General features: G+C 48.8%; 7 protein-coding genes across 7 annotated transcripts; 3 read left to right on the top strand and 4 right to left on the bottom strand.

The window, feature by feature from the left end:
• Positions 1-1,232: 1,232 nt before the first annotated feature.
• On the top strand, positions 1,233-1,813 carry Pdw03_6330 (Cyanate lyase, C-terminal; the record flags this gene model as incomplete). The annotated part of the gene is made up of 3 exons (XM_014680117.2): positions 1,233-1,253; positions 1,301-1,740; positions 1,792-1,813. The coding sequence occupies 3 exons, from the start codon at positions 1,233-1,235 to the stop codon at positions 1,811-1,813; spliced, it is 483 nt and encodes a 160-aa protein (XP_014535603.2).
• A 1,368-nt stretch (positions 1,814-3,181) lies between these two features.
• Pdw03_6329 (Zinc finger, C2H2-like) lies at positions 3,182-4,746 on the top strand (the record flags this gene model as incomplete). The annotated part of the gene is made up of 3 exons (XM_014680118.2): positions 3,182-3,430; positions 3,505-4,220; positions 4,287-4,746. The coding sequence occupies 3 exons, from the start codon at positions 3,182-3,184 to the stop codon at positions 4,744-4,746; spliced, it is 1,425 nt and encodes a 474-aa protein (XP_014535604.2).
• A 572-nt stretch (positions 4,747-5,318) lies between these two features.
• Pdw03_6328 (uncharacterized protein) lies at positions 5,319-5,706 on the bottom strand (the record flags this gene model as incomplete). The annotated part of the gene is made up of 3 exons (XM_066101312.1): positions 5,319-5,373; positions 5,438-5,499; positions 5,566-5,706. 3 exons carry the CDS (start codon positions 5,704-5,706, stop codon positions 5,319-5,321), a joined length of 258 nt encoding a protein of 85 aa, XP_065956395.1.
• A 596-nt stretch (positions 5,707-6,302) lies between these two features.
• Pdw03_6327 (Ankyrin repeats (3 copies) family protein) lies at positions 6,303-6,959 on the top strand (the record flags this gene model as incomplete). The annotated part of the gene is made up of 1 exon (XM_014680120.1): positions 6,303-6,959. One exon carries the CDS (start codon positions 6,303-6,305, stop codon positions 6,957-6,959), a length of 657 nt encoding a protein of 218 aa, XP_014535606.1.
• Positions 6,960-8,199: 1,240 nt separating this feature from the next.
• On the bottom strand, positions 8,200-9,282 carry Pdw03_6326 (uncharacterized protein; the record flags this gene model as incomplete). The annotated part of the gene is made up of 5 exons (XM_014680121.1): positions 8,200-8,256; positions 8,451-8,495; positions 8,553-8,594; positions 8,653-8,787; positions 8,857-9,282. The coding sequence occupies 5 exons, from the start codon at positions 9,280-9,282 to the stop codon at positions 8,200-8,202; spliced, it is 705 nt and encodes a 234-aa protein (XP_014535607.1).
• A 3,898-nt stretch (positions 9,283-13,180) lies between these two features.
• Pdw03_6325 (uncharacterized protein) lies at positions 13,181-14,179 on the bottom strand (the record flags this gene model as incomplete). The annotated part of the gene is made up of 3 exons (XM_066101311.1): positions 13,181-13,650; positions 13,809-13,977; positions 14,063-14,179. The coding sequence occupies 3 exons, from the start codon at positions 14,177-14,179 to the stop codon at positions 13,181-13,183; spliced, it is 756 nt and encodes a 251-aa protein (XP_065956394.1).
• Positions 14,180-14,583: 404 nt separating this feature from the next.
• Pdw03_6324 (DNA polymerase) lies at positions 14,584-18,002 on the bottom strand (the record flags this gene model as incomplete). The annotated part of the gene is made up of 3 exons (XM_014680123.1): positions 14,584-15,328; positions 15,383-17,562; positions 17,613-18,002. The coding sequence occupies 3 exons, from the start codon at positions 18,000-18,002 to the stop codon at positions 14,584-14,586; spliced, it is 3,315 nt and encodes a 1,104-aa protein (XP_014535609.1).
• Between the last annotated feature and the right edge of the window lie 115 nt (positions 18,003-18,117).

The raw sequence follows: 18,117 nt of genomic DNA, 5'->3' as shown, positions 1-18,117 counted from the left end.
TTTACCCAAATTGCCAACCGGTCTAGACAATACATCCAGTTTTGGTGCCAAGGTTATAAGCGTAGGTATAGCTGCATGTACATACAGTTCCATGCATTGCGTAGTCAGCATAATGCATGTAGTGCTCAATCATACCAATAATGCCAACAGCAGTCTTCAGCCGTCAAAGCACGCCAAGCAAGTTTTGTAGGCCGATCCTGGCACTACTATTGAAATGGGTAGGTCTCCGGTGATTGGAGTGTTGAATAGAGGAACCTAGTCCGAGTGAATGCCTAGTCATTTAAGTTTTCAAGGTCGCTTTGAACATGAGAGAAGACTAACCTATTGGTCACTATTTGAATTCGCGAAATGAAAAAAAAGGCTGTTCTGTCCTCTTCAAGAACCGATTTCCTTCGAACCCCTCACCGGATCCGGCTAATAGAAAGGACAGCGGTGCAAGAAACTCTCAGTCGCCTAACAATACTTTCGCGGGGGAACTTTTGGTATACCGCTCAAGACGATCTGATGTAGATAAATAGGGTGCTTCAATATCCATCCCTGGCAAATTTCATTACGATGTGTGGATTTTTTACTGTCTGTGTTGGATTTAGTCTCGTTATGTGATAGACAAACCAAATGCTCACTGTACTGTCATGGAGCAGTGGTATAGAACTAGATGCGATAAATGGCTGCTAGGTAGGATAATGCAATATACGGTGGTTTTCCTACCGCGTGCAATCTCTAGTGCGCCTACTGGTGGGAGGCTTATGAAATGATCTGTTGTTGACTTCATTTCCACCGTGAAGGATAGTTGATAAACTTTGACCGTCATAGGTTAATCTTATAATACAGTCTTATTTGTGTATAAGTGAGAAGCGGTGATTCGCCTGTAACTCTTCTTCTTTCATGCGCTCTTTGTCTTAACACTAGCTGACCAAAAGGGTTCTGTAACGTACTAGCGTAATCTAAGGGACTTGCTCTGAGTCCGCGGATATTGTGAGTAGCAGATTCGGGTGATTTACAAGATGGTGGGGTGCAGGGGAACTTCCAGAGATCAGTCATGTTGTGCCGAAAACCCTAGAATCCATGCATCATAAACATTGCATCAGAACCTGGTTCCCCGCAGTACGTCTGTTCCAAAGTACCTCTAATCTTCCACAGCCGAACCTCAACCAACACTCAACCATTGTCGCAAGATATCACTCCTTCCCCAATCAAGTTCCCCAATTAAAGATCATTCATCCCAGTCCATCATGTCTCTCGCAACCCTGGATGTGAGAATGCCTGTTGTCGATCCGCAACCCCGCTGACCTCATTTCAGACTACATTGCATCCCAACCTCCCCGCTGTATCCACAACACTCTTCAGAGCTAAGGCAGCTCGTCAGCTGACATTTGAGAAGATTGGGGAACATCTTGGTCGCAATGAAGTAGCTGCAGCTGCCATATTCTACGGCCAGGCTAAAGCGTCACCTGAAGACATTGAAAAGCTGGCCGATCTGCTTCTCATCCCCCAGCAACCGTTGGAGGAGCAACTCAACGGCTTCCCCGACCGCGGTCGCTCCGTCGAAATGCCGCCAAAGGAGCCCCTTATCTACCGACTGTATGAGATTGTGCAGAACTATGGCTATGCGTACAAGGCGGTTCTCAATGAGAAGTTTGGGGATGGGATTATGAGTGCCATCTCCTTTTCGACAAACGTTGAGAAGGAGACTGATGAGGATGGTAATAACTGGGCTGTCATCACTCTTCGTGGTAAATGGTAAAAGTATTTCTACTATTCTTGCTGAATAATGATCTAACGGAGAAGCAGGTTGCCTTTCTCTCGATTCTAAGCATAAGGATATTGCGAGAACAGAGCCGAGCTATCGTACTAAGAGGGACTTTATGGTATCATTCTTCGTGTCTCATCAACAAGCCTAGTGCCTTCAAGAGTGACCTTGCCGTTTCCGATCTGAGAGAAGTATAGGATAGTAGAAAGAAAAAAGCGTCATTCCCAGCATCCGACCAAAGCGGGAATTTCGATCGGATTTCTGGGTACTGCAAAGTTCAAAGACAGATTGGATCGTCGAAACTTGTGTGGAGAGCAATCGAGGTGGACCTTTATTTGACCGAAACAGCAGTTGTGTTAGCTCAAGCACGATGGCCCTACACGGGTGAAGGGCATTAAGAGAAGAAAGACGAAAGGGAAGGAATAAGAGGGAAGCCTCACTTAACATCCCTCAACATCCACATCCCAAAAAAAAAAGTCCCCATTAATCTAGACCGTTCCTAGACCTCAGGAGGGTATGGACAGAGTCTGGTCTCTCGATGTACATGGTCCTCTCCTCCGGCCATTCCCCTATACACCTCTACCCACCGTACTAACTACGGCCTCCCCCCTAAGTAACGGGGGACTATACCCTTCCGCGGGGGGTTTGCCTAGCGTAGTGCCTCGGGAGAGCTTCAGCATATAGGAGTCCGACCGACAGTGGGGAGCAAGTAAAACCCGTTGCGACATCCTGGTGTGGGATGCCCCGGCCATAATACCGCTGGGCCACTGGGGGGGGCTGGTTGAAAGAGTAGTTCTTATCTTCTTCAAATAGGAGTAAAACTTAATGGCCAAGTCACTCAGGATTCTTGGATCTTTGATTTTTCTGTCTTCCTGGGAATCAATGAGTGTCATTTTAACAACACAGTATCTAAATCTATGTGGCTATCTGGGTATTAATTTTGAGGTCCTTCCAAGTACCTCAAAGTGGTGGTTGGGGGGCCACTTTGCACCTAGGGTACCTGCATCTCAAGTCAAAAATGAGGCTATTCAGACCCCCATTTTGGGAAGGAACGAGGACGATGAGAGTCAGCGGAAATCTCAAAAGTCCTGGGATCGAGTCCCGGCCTCATCAAACCAAAGTGATTTACTACTTTTTCGGGATTTCTAGATTCCTCTGATCAATCACCCAATATCGAACCATGGCCTCTTCCTATCTTGACAGACCCAGCCACGGCCAATGGTTATCAAAGAGAAAGCAATCACTTGGTTTGCCTTGAACGCTTTGAGAAGTTGCCGTAAGCTTTTCTACTCTCCCCCTCTCATTGTTTTTCTGATTTCATCGTTCTGTTATTCCTTTCCTTCTCCAACTTTCTTGATATCCCACATCACATCCATCCTTCGCTGATACACGGCACTTCGTCGCCTTGAGAGCCTATTAAGGCGCTTTGTGATGGCTCAAGAGCTGGAGGGGGTACTTTGTACCTTCAAGGGCTGCAGACTGAGCTTTGAGTCCGTCAGCGAGATGCAACACCACAAGGCCAATGCGGACAGACATTCTTACTGCATGAAATGTGACCTCGATTTCCAGTCTCAGCAGACACTCCATCTACACAAGATTATGAGTGACCGTCACTTTGCTTGCCCCGAATGCTGTCTCGAGCTCCGCAGCGAGGCTGGTTTGGAGGTTCACATGAGAAACGTGAGTCTTCTACCATTCTCTGTAGTGACATCCGTACAAATAGGAAACAGTACTAACAGAATCATCATGTTCAGAATCATCGCGAACATCACGAAATTGCCTGCAAGGGGTGTGGTTGCAAGTACAAGTCCGCCTCGGCAGTCATGAAACATATTGAAGACAAGGCGTGCCCTATTCTTGCCCTGCCAGAGAAAGCTCGCGAGGGCGCCAACTATGAACTTCACAGCACAACAAGTGTTTTGACGATGGGCAAAGATTCTCCTGGACCACAGTCTCCTCCCTCTGAAAGCTCCAGCGAGGACCTGGATACAGATGGTGGCGTTCTGCTGAATCTCTCTATTCCCCGTATGGAAGGAAAGCGTCCTGCTCATGATACGGGGGTTGCAACCCACCCTCATGACAAATGGCTCGAACTGGGCGCTCCAACGACCCCAGCCAAAGGAAAAGCGGGAAGTAGCTCCACTGAATCGCCCGGAGGTGTCCTCCTCGATGATAATTTTGGTCCCTCAATCCGCTACGATGATCCTTTCCCGTCTGCCCACGGAGCCATTAAGCAGTCAAGCGGGGCAGTTCCCTCTGGATCCAATCCAGTTGCCCAAGGAGAAGGCCCTTCTCGCTATGTGGCTCCCACTCGTTGCCGAGCCATGGCTCACCGCAAGATCCAAGGCGTGGACCCGGAGAAGTTCTGGAATCCCGAAAAAAGTCGCTACTACTGCAACTGCGGTTCGTCTTTCTTGTATGCTACCACCTTTGAGTATCACTTGACGATGGAGGATGAAGCAATCAATGAGTGAGTATCTTCGTTTTCTGTTCGTTTTTCTTGCAACGAGATTCTCGCTAACCATCTAATTTGTAGTTGCCCTCGATGCTTCAAACGATTCAGGACCCTCGCCGCGCTCGTTGCCCATATGGAGGCTCGATATTCCAAGTGTGCTTTCCGTGTCACCACTGGCCAAATTGAACAGGACCTCAGTGAAGTTACTCGAGGCTTTGCTGATATCCCGCGGATGATTGGCGAGGAACTGGAGTCCGGAGAGATGGGGTTCGATGTGAGTAGCCAGCCTGAGCATAATGCTCCTGGGTCTTCGGATGAAGATGTCCCGTCGTTGAGTGCGGGTGATATTTCTTCAACCCCGGAGGCCCTCTCTTCTAATGGAGATGACGACTCTTCCAACGCAGAGGCTATGTCGTCCAATGAAGTGCCCGTGTCTTCCAATACAGCGTCTGGTGCTTCAAACGTGGAATCCCTAGTGGATGATTTGGAAAGACTAGTCTGTTCCGATGCGCCTAACAGGGATGACGAGGAAGAACTTTGAGTCTGAGGTTTGAGGATTGTGCCTGGAGATGAGCTTGAGGGGTGAGCTTCAAGATTATCTATCGAGGTTCTGCGGATTGAAAGAAAGTCACATCATGGAAAAATATTCAGGAAATCTCTTCACTTCACGTAGTTTCATAGCACAAATCATTTTTTGATTCATACACTGTCCAAAGGAGAAAGCGGTATGACTCTTCTCATCAGACCCGTACAGCTTGCAAGAGGCGGCTCTAAGAATCCACAATCGACCAAAAAGAGATTGAATTTCAAATTGCCCAGCTCGAAAATGAATTTTGGTATCTCAAGCTGGGTCTGGACTCCATTTGCAAGAAAAGGTTCTGGCAAGTAGCCCAGAATGAGAGTCATAATCACTGAAGAGATATCTCAAAGCATAGAAAAAAAGAACAATAACGTCCCGAGCCCGGCTAATTCCCACTTCTCGACATCCCCCAACCCAAGCACTCGAAGCCCCTATCATCGGACGTAACAAACACGCAGACCCATCAAGCACCAGGCACAGTATCGAGGATATCGAGAGGATCAAGCCGATAGCGTGTTCGAGCCACCACGCAATTAGCAGCAATGCTCACAGCACTCACAGCACTCGAAGCAGAGAAGACCGGCACAACTGGATGACTATCAGTTTGGGGGGGGGGGGGGGGTTCGGTTGTGACGTGGAGCATTTGACTCACAGGCCACAGCAGATATCACCAGTGCCGCCACCACGCAGCTTCACTATGTTCTCCTGGGCGTTCTGGGAGGATGTTAGCTTGGGGGTTGAGCGCGTTTGTTAGGGGGAGATTAGTCTTGTATGGCGTACCGGCTGCTTGATCGCCCGGCGGTCGGTGGAGGGGGCCTTGGGGCTAGTTGGCTGGTGGTTCTCGATGCCACTCGGGGCATCCGAGGTAGGGGTTTGAAAGGACTCGTTGGAGAACCGAGTGAAGAGACCGTTGGCAAACATCGTGATTGTGGGATTTTGGAGATGTAGTCAGATGGGGGAGTGAATATGGAGAGGTCGAAGAGGGTCAAAGGGGGAAAGTAAGCCCTGGAGGGTATAGAGTTGGATTTGGTAATTGTATAACATCGACCTGAACACTGACAGGCTGGGATTGTCCACTGTGCCAATTACCTCTTAAGCTGAAGTTAGATTCTTGTTTCCTACTGTACGATATTAGATCGTTACTGCTCTATCCATTTGAGAAGAATGCTCAAGTGATTTTAAACAGTGGCTACACATCTTGTCTAGAGGTCTTGGTGAATCCCAAGCGCAGTAGTGTACGGTATCTAGTTGAGATGGTTTTTTGATATCTGTTTTTTTTTTCCCCCTGTGTTGTAAGAAGCAAGGAGTAGTTTCATGGCACCCGAATTCCCATCTATTGATCTGCTCATTTTTTTTAAAAAAAAAAAACCGAAACCGAAACCCAAGATCAAGTAAACTGGTGTGTAAATGAACAAACTACATCAACCCGACCCTGCCAAGTATCCGCCAAGCCCAACCCTGCAACCATAAATTTCCCTCCAAACCTCTTGCCAAATCCCAAATCCACAAGAAAAGCCATGGCAACCCCCTCACCCCCAGACCTGAACGCAACCCGCGAAGCAGACTACAAACGCTTCAAGAACTATGCCGCCTACACATTCCTCATCGGCGCACCGATCCTAATCGCCCTCCCACCACGCAAACTCGACCCTCTCACCGTCCTCGTCCTCTGCTCGTTCGGCGCATCCGCAAACCACATCGTCCACGACCGTACAGGCCGCAGCATCGTCGACCGAATTGACGCGCGCATTTCCCGCATGCAGGGGTCCTTCTCTTCTCTGCCGAGCGAGCGCGCGCAGGAGATCCAAGAACGACTCCGGGCAGCGCGCGATGCGCAGCTCCGCCAGGCTGAGCAGGAACGGCTGAAGGCGCAAATCCTGTCGCTTTCGGATAAGCAGCGCAGGGCGCCGGATCCGGGGCTGAAGGAGGAGATTGAGAAGCTCAAGGCGAGACAGGCGCAGGAGGAGGGTGTGATGCAGCGGGTTTGGATGGGCGGGGAGTCTGAAGGGTGGAAGGAGAGGAGGTTGAGGGAGGAGCAGAAGGCGCTTAGTGAAGGGAAGGGATATGGGGATTTGATCCAGGAGCATATATGGGATGTTTGGACTTGGGGTGGGAAGGATGGGAAGACTGGTGAGGCGGTTACGGATGAGACTGTGGCGGAGAAGAAGGATTGATTCCCTTGATGCTGATGCGGTCTCTGTTTGGTTGTTTTGTACAGCGTCTCTGCCTCTCGATCTCCCCTGGATGTATTATGTTTTTTTTTGTTTTGCTTTGCATTGGGAATAGGTGTTGGGTTGTATTTTTGAATTCCACCTGCCAGGAATCCATCCGGCTGTTTGTCTTGGAAAGGCTGTAACCACTATGTCTATTTATGCTGCATTCATTCGAACAACCTGAAATTGTCTATCTGCATGTAAAGATTCCATTGCATATCTCCAGGGCTTGATGTCAAAGGATCGTCTTTTAGTTTAGATCAGTCTACGGTGTCTTCAGGCCTACAGAAAATGAAATTCAAGCGTAGAGTAATTATTCTCCGTTTCTAGATACATCCAAATTGTTCTCAAAACCAAAAAAAAAGACTCTCCACGACCATGGCATCGCGAGAGACTGCTTGATCGAGGACGGTACATGACAAATCTCTCCCGTGATATCCCATCTGGAAAGTCGTGAGACTCTCAACGACCATGGCATCGCGCGAGACTCACAAGCGAACCAAATCCAGCACATGCAAATTGTCTCATATCCAATATCAAACCCAAGCATGTCACTCCCAGAAAATCAATCAAATATCCAAGATATGCAAAAACGCCCAAAACAGATGTCAATAAAAGGCAAGACCCCCATTCGGCCGCGGGATGAAAATGAGTGGATGGCGTTTTTTTTTTTTTCTGTTCATGCTGATGTTGATGCCAATGCCGATGCCGATGTTGTCTGTCTTCACCCCGACGGGGCCATGGGAAAACCCGGCAAGCTCCAATTGGGTGCTCGGTAAAAACCATGGCCAGGACTGCAACTCTAAGTCCAGGTTCCTTTGTTTGATTCCTCCATTGCACATGTACCAGTTTGCATTCTTCTTCACCACCGAGTTTCTTCCCGGTCTTGAATCTCCTCCCAGTGGACGGGGCATGAGCCACACCGTCGACACCAGGACCAGATGACGTTTGTGTGGTGTGTCTTTTGTCGATGGAGTCTTAGTCTTTTGCACCCTGCTCTTGGTGGGTTGTCACCCGTCATTGACGGTTCGGGCCCGATCGAGGAACCCAGAGGTCTTGGGGCGGGTCCAGAGGTCCTTGGTGGATGGTGACCGATGTGGACATGTGTGTGACTCTGTTGAGGACGACAAGTCGATGAGAGTTGTTGTGTTTGTCGTAAGATGACTAGATCAGGGTTGGCTAGGCCGCTGTCTGGTGGAGCTCAGCTGGGGACGTAGCTAGGGTCCAATTCACTAGCTAGCTTGAGCATGGTCTCGGCCTGTTATGGTGTTAGAGAAAGTAGCTACACGCATCATTTCCTCGCAACTTTGGAGAACCGAGGATCTTGGGATGGAAAAGTGGAGGGTGGAAAGATGGGGGACGGAAGGCAGGGTAATGGAAAGCGAGATGTGGAGCAGCAGGTTGTTGGAAAGCAACCGGATGATACTGAAAACAGGAAAGTGGGAGACTAACAATTTCTTTGACTGCAAGAGCACCCATGGTGAAGGCTTCGATCCTCTGCAAAGAAGTCAGTGCATGTTGTAGGCAATTTGCCGCTTCCCAGAGATCACTCACTGGATCGGGGAGAGGTGGTGCGTCTGGCATCTCGATGTCATTCTAAATTCAAAGTTAGCAATTGATCTTGTACAGAATGGATGGGGACGTGTCAACTTACGGGCTCATCGGTTGGTGCCTCCGCCATCTGAACGTCGCTATTGGCAGACACAGGCTGGCTGTACTTGTTCTGGTTCTGGTGATTGTTGTGGTTTTTGTTGGACTGACGTCTCCAATTGCCATTTCGAGCCTGACTCTATAATTGATGGTTAGTATCGAATCATCAATGCATGAATGGGAGAATGGACAGGAGGGGAGTACTTACAGTATTGGCCGGTACAGGACGAGAGAAGTTCGGGTTGTAGTTCTTCCCCTTGTAGTTGGGGTTGAAGTTCTGGCCCCTGTAATTGGGATTGCCGTTGTGGTTCGCATTGCCCATGCCATGGTCGGTAGGGCTCACATTGCCAATGTCATTTTGATGATTGTCCCACTGGTTGTTGTGATTGCGATTGCCATTCCCATTACCATTGCGAGGGCTCCATTGGTTGTTGCCATTGCCATTGCCATTGCCATTGGCGTGATAATTGTTGTTGGCACGGTTATTTCGACCACCTCCATTGCCCTGATGTTGTCTGGTTCCTTTGGGCACGAAACTTGCGTTGCCGTTGCGGTTGTTTCGGCCCCCTCCATTCTCTTGGTATGACCTGGGCCCATTGGGCGCCAGCGATGGATTCTCGTTGTAGTAATACATCTTTTTGGGATTCTGTATACCAAAGCTATGATGGGCGTTTGGAATACTGCAGCCTGTTTCTCTGGAAAGGCTTTGTGCAAGCGAGATCATTCGTTTGAATTTCCAAAAGCCGGATTTGAACTTCCAAGATGCTCAGCGAACCTCTGTTTTTGGCTTGTTTTTTTTTTCCCCCTTGGCTGGGCTTGTTTCTTCTCGACCCGTTTACCAGTTTGGTTTTTTTTAACCTTTTGTGGTTTGTTTTGGGGAGGAATGTCTATGTCTATTGGGTTTTGCCTTCAGCTGGGATACTTCACCTCAAGAGGCCGGTGACTCTCTCCAAGTCTGACAATTAAAGACAACACCGTGACCCTGGCAACTTGTGACAAAGTTGACTGGGGGATTGAATGAAGTGGAACGTCGATCTTCTTCTTTGGAGGTAGGAGGACCGAGTCTGTGATGAGTACAGATGGCAAGGGTGGTCGAAAGATTGTTTGTCGATGGCCGTCGATGGCCGTCGATGACCACGTTTCTCCGTCGGATGGAGGAATGTATATCCAAGAAGGAAGGGTATAGACCTCAAGGAGAGGATTGGAGGCACTTGCGAGGCAAATGCCGAATGTTGTAATGTGATTTCTGACGATTCTGATGTTTCGATGACCCCGACGTGAGGTGAAGAAGGAAAAAAAAAAAGCTGAGTCGAAGGTGGTCGCAGGAGGTTTATAACACCGAGCTGGAGGCCCGCTACTAAACTAATCTAGGAACTATGCTGGCTTCGCTCGCGGAGAGAATATATTGGATTCCTTGGATTCCTTGGATTCGTAGCAACTAATGTCTCAATAAAGGCAAGTCGCTATTTCATCGTACTGAGTCCCATTCTATATGGGGGACAGGCCGTTCTATATCAAGCCTAAAGGGGAATCGGACTGAGGGACTGAGAAGGAAAAGCAAACAATGGGCCATTGTTAGCTAGGAAGGAGGGAACAAAGACATGGTAGTTCTCTCAACTTTGGCTCGACCATTTTGGATAGAGGTCTTTGAGCACTTTCATCAGAGATCCGGAGCTCAACGTGGAATCGGCCTGTCGAACTTGGTGCCGAGGGCACATGGACATCAAATAGAAATTGATGCACGCCAGTCTCTTGCCTCGTCCGTGGAACTCAAGCAACGGAAAAAGCTATGGAGCGTCTTGTGATTTTTTTTTTTGAACGTAAGTTCTTCTGCGATTGGACCGCAAGAGAAATAAATTATGTAGCAATCGAGGTGCTAGCAACATTTTGTCGGAGCACGGGCACGCGTCGAATCAAAGACAAAGACCTCGACTCTGATTTGACCCAACTGGAAAAAGGGGTTGGGCATTGATTCATGCAGATAATGGGTTTCTTCCGACGCACAAGACCTTGGGGGGGGGGTTGACAACTAGGCCTAATATGGAACATAATGTCATTGTGACCATCTATCTTCGATGTTCAAACCCCATTAAATCCCTTTGTAGTTATATGGTCTTCACAGTAAGTTCCATGGCCAGTTAAACTATTAGAAAGAGAGTACTATTTTGGAGCTATGAACTTGCCCTCGGGAGAGCTCCAAGCACGTCTATAGCTTAGACCCTTTCCAACACCAACACACCAACACACCAACACACCAACACAGAGGCTGTGATCTCATATCTGCCAAGCTCTTGCTCCAACACAGTTTCCGAAACTCGACGCTAAAATCGGGCCTACTAGCGAGCTATACCCGATCTGGAACCGGCCTTGTGCTTCCAGTGACGTTTGATTAGCAGCTGGCCACAGGGTCAACTCAACATCATGGGTTATACTTGGCCCTAAGCCATCTATGGTGATGGACCTCATTGCTATGCAACTTCTCAGAGTCTCGTAGAATTCTACCCTTGGGATGGCCCGTAAGTACAAATCTTTGGAAGCAATTGTGGGATATTGGGATCAACGAGATGGAGTACGACAAGATCGTTTCGAACCCGCAGGCCACCCGCTACGTGGTCAACTTAATGCACCAAACAGGTCTTCTCCAGCAATTCCGACACGCTAGAATCGAGGACGACGACGAACCGGTAGGCCTCACGGCAATGGATCTAGGTGTGGAAGACGATGGGTATTAGACAGTGACGAGTTTCTCGCGTCACAGCTTCGTTCTCGTCATTGTCTAATACCCATCGTCTTCCACACCTAGATCCATTGCCGTGAGGCCTACCGGTTCGTCGTCGTCCTCGATTCTAGCGTGTCGGAATTGCTGGAGAAGACCTGTTTGGTGCATTAAGTTGACCACGTAGCGGGTGGCCTGCGGGTTCGAAACGATCTTGTCGTACTCCATCTCGTTGATCCCAATATCCCACAATTGCTTCCAAAGCTTTGTACGCGGAATAGTATACCGGGGACACTGCATCAGGATATGTTTTGGCGTCTGCGAGCCCTCGTCGCATAGACACCGGTCTGTCTCAGCGGCCTTGATTTTGAACAAGAAATGTCGAAGCCCGATCCGCATTGTACGCATCTGAATCAGAATGGCACATTGCGGCTTCGACAGCCCTTCGTATAGTCGAAGTGTCTTCTGGTTCGGCACTTGCACTAAGCGCTTTGTCGGCGCGGAAGTTGTCTCCCGCTCCCACTGCCGCTCCCACCGCTCTCTAACTCGTTGGCGTACTGCTCTCTTGGCTGCTGCGGCGAGGCGGATTGTCGGGTACGAAACAGTTTAATGCCGTCAGAATCTCCCAGTTTAACAATAATTTGACGGTCCTGGAGGAGATCAGAGGGCGTTGCGGGGTTAGTCGACGCGGAACCGTGAGTCGACAGGAAGTGTGTCGGCGGCGGCGCGCTCTTGATCGCATCGACGTACGATCGGATCCGATTCGATCCAGCTGCGATTGGATTTGATGAAGCAATTCTCGCCGCGTGAATGTCTTGCTTGATCTGGCTGGTCTCCTGGCGCAGCTGTTCAAATTGCTGCCTCCATTCCTGGCCGATGGGGTTCTTGATGAGGTCGGCAGTGAGCTCCTGAATGCCTTTCAGGTAGTCCAAAACCTGCCTCGGGACTTTAACGGAGTTGTTACCGCTGATATGATTGCAGCTGGCGCACGTCGTAGTTTGCATCTAATATGCGCTCGTTGGTATTTCGTGCAGAGTTTTCGCGGCCCCCTGAAAGGAGCGGCCACGCGCTCCCCGGTAGCACCATGCTCGGACCAATATATGATTGGTATCACGAGATGCAGCCGGAAGTTACAATTAACTTGCAGTTAAAATGGAGGCTGTAGCCCAAGGCGTTGTGGTGCAATTTCAAAAATTAGGTTCGCGCAAAGATGTGTGTTTTTGGGTGTGGGTTGAACGGGTTACGGGAATGGGCTGATTCTGCACTCCTCACTTCGGCATCATCTGTATACTCTGGGAGCGATCCCGCTCGGCGTTGGGTCTCGAGTTCTTGCTTCGGTTGGAAAAGCGCCTGCATAGTCATACGCAACTAGTTAGACTGTAACAGGTTAATTGAACTTTGATTGATTGATTGACATCTGTTTGCTCACGCTCTCCTCTCACTCGACAGTTCTTCGAGGTTTCGATCACAGCCATTCCTTTGGTTTATGCCTCTACTCATACCAACCTCGTACCTTATTTTTCCGACTATCGTGAGAAGAGGCTACTTATAGGGGGTTGTGATTCGATGGACAGAAACCATACCTGGACAGCGATCAATAGGACAGACATCAGGAACTATAACCGAGGAGGTATAATTTCGAAGAAGAGCTTCAGGAAGGGCTGTCAGCAGTATCGCCCAACACAAGTATTATTGCCTCTTCCCCGAGTGTTGAGAATCTGCTAGTAGACGAACCGCAAACTCGATAGAAGCACACAGAAACCGAGTAACGGACCAGCATTGCTCAAGATCTCTTGCAAAGCATTCCGTATTTTGTTTAGGGCGATGTGCGTCGTTTCTTGTTCGGAGAACCCGCGTCATTGTCCGCCAAATCACTAGATCTCTGATACGCAGTTCCCAGCCTAAACCGTTTTCTCCGAGGCCTGGATGTAATAGGCGATTCACCTTCATCTGAGGCGAGACTATCGCGCTTGCGTTTATCCGCTTTGGGGTTTTCTTTTTTCAAACGTTGCTCCTCCTTGATTTTCAGTCGTCGCTGGACTTCTGCGGAGATATCTTCTGTTCCAAGTGAAAACGACACAAATTCTCCATCTTGCTCGGTGCTTGGCTGGAAGGAGGAGTCACGGTATCGTTTGGGAGCTCGCGTCTCGTCCGTAGCCCCAGGACGGTCTGTGTCGGTGTCCCTCGAGATTCTGCGTCTTTTCTTGCGGGTATTGGCCTCTGTGTCAGTCGATTGTGTGGGGTTGGAAGAGTTAGAGGAACTGGAGGTTGAGGGTGTTGCGGTTTCTGAAGACTATCATGTCAATTCCGGTTTTCATTTGCTTGGTGAAAGGGCGGGGTAGGGTTGCTTTCTTGTTTCCGGGGGGAGGAGTTCGGTGGAACCTACTGCTCATCTACACAAGAAACAGTCAGTGATGAGATTTGAGAAAGGAAATTGAACAGACTACTCACCATGTGTTTTCTAGCTATCTTCAGCTGGTTCATCGCCAACACTGTTTTGTTCACCATTGACGAGACGGTTTGGAAGCCATTGACCTCCGGAGCAATCTGCTCCTTCACCATGCTAAGCATTTCGAGATGGGAGCAGAGAACGGCCTCGTGACGGGAGAAAATCTGGTCGCAAAGAAAAAGCTGGTCAGTTACAGCTCCCATCAAAATGTCCATATTTCGGGTTGCGTCTAGCGCCACAAAAGCATACCTCCGACCATGGGACTGATATATCATTTGCATTGGGTTGGGCATTTGGATTAGTATGGGCATCGCCAACTTCATCCTCCACTGTGGGATTCATGGTGGGTTTGGACTTGGAAGTCATGGTGAAATTGAAGATCGGCAGCTACTCCGCGCCAAGAGTTCGGCTTCGCAGATGACGCGCTTCCGGGCTTTAAACATACGACAGAGAACAAAAAGTAGAGAGAAATTCTTGGAGATTGACTAGAAATCCGTTGTTCAACCTGATTATTTCAGTCCGATGATTTCTTGTTCCTGTTATCGATCGTGTTTCCACTCGGCCTACAGTCTCATTGGATCTGGCAAAAGATGGCCAAAAAAAAGAAAAAAAAAAGAAAAAACGAGCCGCTGCTTGTTATAATTTCAATCTCATTGCACATTGTTTTCAAGCTCCAACGCCACTGATGCTAAAGGCCTAACAGTGCCACTCAAAAAGCCAGCTATTCAAGAACAAAAAAGGAAAGTCATACAATAGAGAGCTACCTCTCATTACCAAGCACCAGCGTCAAAGTCGAATCGGGACAGGTCTTTCTGTGAATCTTCCACATCTTTCTTTGCTTTCATGCGCATGTAGAAAATCGGACAATCACGGGAGGAGCAGATGACCTCACAGTGAAGACTACCTTGGCATCGCTGGCACTGAGTCCACAGGCGCCCGAATCGGACCTCTAGATCAGAGACCTTGGTGAGGGTTTTCGTGTAAAGCTCACCGAGGCGAGGGCGACAGTTCGAGCAGACGGCACCCTCCATTTCGTCCTTGCTGGAAAGGGGCTTCTTGCAGCCCATGCAAGTCTGTGTTTTCTTGGCGAACTTCATCAGCCCGCCGAGGTTCGACGCCGCTTTGGTGATAGACCGGGTATGCTCGCCAGTGAGCAACTGGCCTGCCTTCTTCTCACCCAAGATGGGTTCGAAAATACGGTTAAGTGGGTTTGTAAGCTGGTTGTCAAGGTAGTACTTGGTGTCAATGGGAATGTTGTTCTCCAGAACGAAGATGGGATCTTCAGCTCGTTCATAGCCCTTGGAATCACTGGAACCCTTGATCATGACGTAGGCTACCCGATCACCAAGTGTTGGTGCAGAACCTGCGTCACGCTTGTGCATGCGCTCAGCAAGTTCGACATGTGCTTGTTTGCCTGCGTAGTCCTCTTTACGCTTAGATAACGCTTTCGTGATGACTAGTTTCGACATGTCGATCTTGTTTTGAAGCAGATCCGAAATGGTGGCTTTGACGTAGCTAGAGATTATGTTAGTCTCTTGATAGGCTGGGTTGAAGGATAAATTGACTTACTCTTGCGCACCATCAAGATCTCGGTCGATCAGGATTTTGTTTAGCACGGTTTCAATGACATTTTGAACCATCAGGCAGTTGTCACGCCGGACTGTCTCAATCCCTTTCGTATCCATCTTGTCATGTTTGTCGGGGTTTGTCCAGTACAGGCCAGCGTATCGTTTCTTGTTGATCAAGAGATAAGGGAAGTATACTTTCTCGAATTCAAGCTTGATGGGCGCAATGAACTTTGAAGAAACAAAGTCTGCTGCTTCTTGGCCAAGCCGCATCGCTTCTGCGAGTTCGGTGACGCCAAATTTGACCATGACGGAATCAGTATCGCCGTAGATGACTTCAGCATCATGCGAGTAACCGTTGGCGATCGTGTAGCGAGCTTCTACCTCTTGTTTTGTCTTCTCAATCATCTGACGGCCATAACTCGTCGTACTACTGGCAATGGGAAGACAAGGTAGTTTACCCACTGTGGCACCCGTCAGACCGTAGACACTGTTTGCGCTGATCTTCAAAGCGAGTTGACGACCGTTCAGCACTGCCTTTTTGAAGGAGTCGGTCTCAGTAGCCAACTCCCTCTTCGCGCGCTTTCTTGCCGACAGCAGCTCTTCCAGAATCTGGGATAAAAGGCCTTTGCGAACTTTGGTCGTGCAAAACATGTCTCCATTTGGAGTGACGATGTAATCGTCATCCTTCTTCAGGTTCAACTTCTCAACACTGCTCTTGTTAAGCAAGGTCGTGTAGCATAGGTTGTGAGCTTGAATGATTGATGGATACAGTGATGCGAAATCGAGGGTTGCAACAGGCACTCCATAGTAACCTCGCTTCGGCTCGATGACAGTAGCACCTTCATAATCCTGCTCATCCTGGGGCTTAGAATTGGGAATAACGAGTTGCTGCTCTCGGGCTTTCCGGAACAGTTGACTGATGAACTTGACTTGTTGTCCTCGAGACAAGAGGAAATTAAACGGCACCCCCGTGACTCTTGCCATTTCTGTGTAGTTAACCAGGCACATCAACTTGTCCATTAATCGTTGCGGTAGATATGCATCTTTCAGACAGTACACTGCGAGTCGTCGTCTCGAATCCGGGGTACCGTTGAACAGCTCAGTAATCATCGTGTGGTGAACGTCTTCCTTTTGCTCCTTCAAAAACTCGTAGGATACGGAATTGAGAGTGTAACTTCTCAACTGGTGATCTCTCTGAACCAATTGGAGAAGATCAAGTTGAATTCTACCGTTTGTGTTCGTGGCTTTCGTGTCTCGATTGCCCATTTGCTTACTCGAAAAATTTGCATCCTTCGCCTCTGTTTTGAAACCTTTCAGTCTAGTCCAATAGGGGAACCCTGTGCATTTCAAGTGCTTGGCGCGATCGAGTAGGTAAGGGAAATCGAAGTTAGCAATATTGTATCCGATAATAACGTCAGGGTCGACTTTTTCCACAAAATCGCGCCAGGCGTTGAGCATCTTCTCTTCCTTTTCAAATTCCAGAATTTGGGTATTGACAATCAGACTGCAGGTATCGAGTACAAAGACGTTTCTGATGAATGGTTTTGTCTCTCCGTATCGAGTAACAACGTTGGCGATCTGGATCACTGGGTCCATGTTGGGCTCCGGGAAGATACCTTTCCGTCCTGCACACTCAATATCAAAGGAGAGAACGCGAAGAGGTGCCATTTTAGCCCATTCCCCATTTGGTGGATGGGCTACCATGTTGGTGTAGTCCACACAAGCTTCGATTTGGCAGTTGGACAGTCGTTGACTCTGTCCAAGAAGACGATATTTACCAGCCATTGCCTCGACCCAAGCCATTCCAGCCAGCCCGGTGTCGATCATAAATCTTAGAAGGTATTGAATGTTGTCAAATGTGAGGATTCCATCTGCACCGCTCCACATGCCCTTGTAGTTCATGCTTCCACTCCCAGTCTCTAACGCACTTCGCAATCGAGCAGCCAATTTTGGCTCAGTAACCGTGATCTTTATATAATAGCTCTTTTGATTTCCTTGGAATCCATAGATGTTCTCGCGCATTGTGAGCTGCACGGAGGAGATTGCGGTAAAGCTCTGGCCTAGCTTTTGCTCTAGGAAATGTTTGTAAGGGTCGCAATCCGCTTTGGTGAAGCTTACAGGAGCGGCGATGTAAAGGTAATGTTCAAAACCAGTGACATGGAGGCAGACCGATTGTCCGGCCTATTAAGGTTGTTAGATACGAAAAGCCAGCGAATGGCAAGGACATTTACCTCGGTGACACCGAAAAGCCGAATGGCCGGCTTTCCCATGAGCATTGCTTCTTCCGCATCAATCTGTTGAAAACAGATGGTTTCCTTGGTTTCATCAAATTCGCCAAGCGGAGGGCGCTCCCATTGCTGGTCCTTCTCTGAGTTATTCTCCTTCAAGTCGCCGATATCCTGCGTCAACTTTTCGAGCACCTCCTCTTCGAATTGACTCTTCTGCGGTTGAGTCGAGCCAATCTTTCGCCGAGCAATCTGTGAGGATGGCGTAAACTGCACAGAATGTTCGTTGTCGAGTCTCCGCTTTTTGATGGCACTCGCAGATTTCAAGATACCGTTGGAATTATTAGCCGCGTCGCCTAGCACCCGCTTCTGGGGAGGGAAAATAGCTTCCGGCATGACGGCGACTCCGAAGCTGAGGTTCACAGAGTCACAGTCCGAGTTCGTGGTGGAAACGATATGGAATGAGGGTGAACTCGTAAAATTGAGAATGTGCTGAGCGGGCAACTCCTAG

This window comes from Penicillium digitatum, chromosome 2 (assembly GCF_016767815.1).
Source record: "Penicillium digitatum chromosome 2, complete sequence".
Lineage (NCBI taxonomy): Eukaryota > Fungi > Ascomycota > Eurotiomycetes > Eurotiales > Aspergillaceae > Penicillium > Penicillium digitatum.
This window is presented reverse-complemented; position numbering and strand designations above follow the sequence as displayed.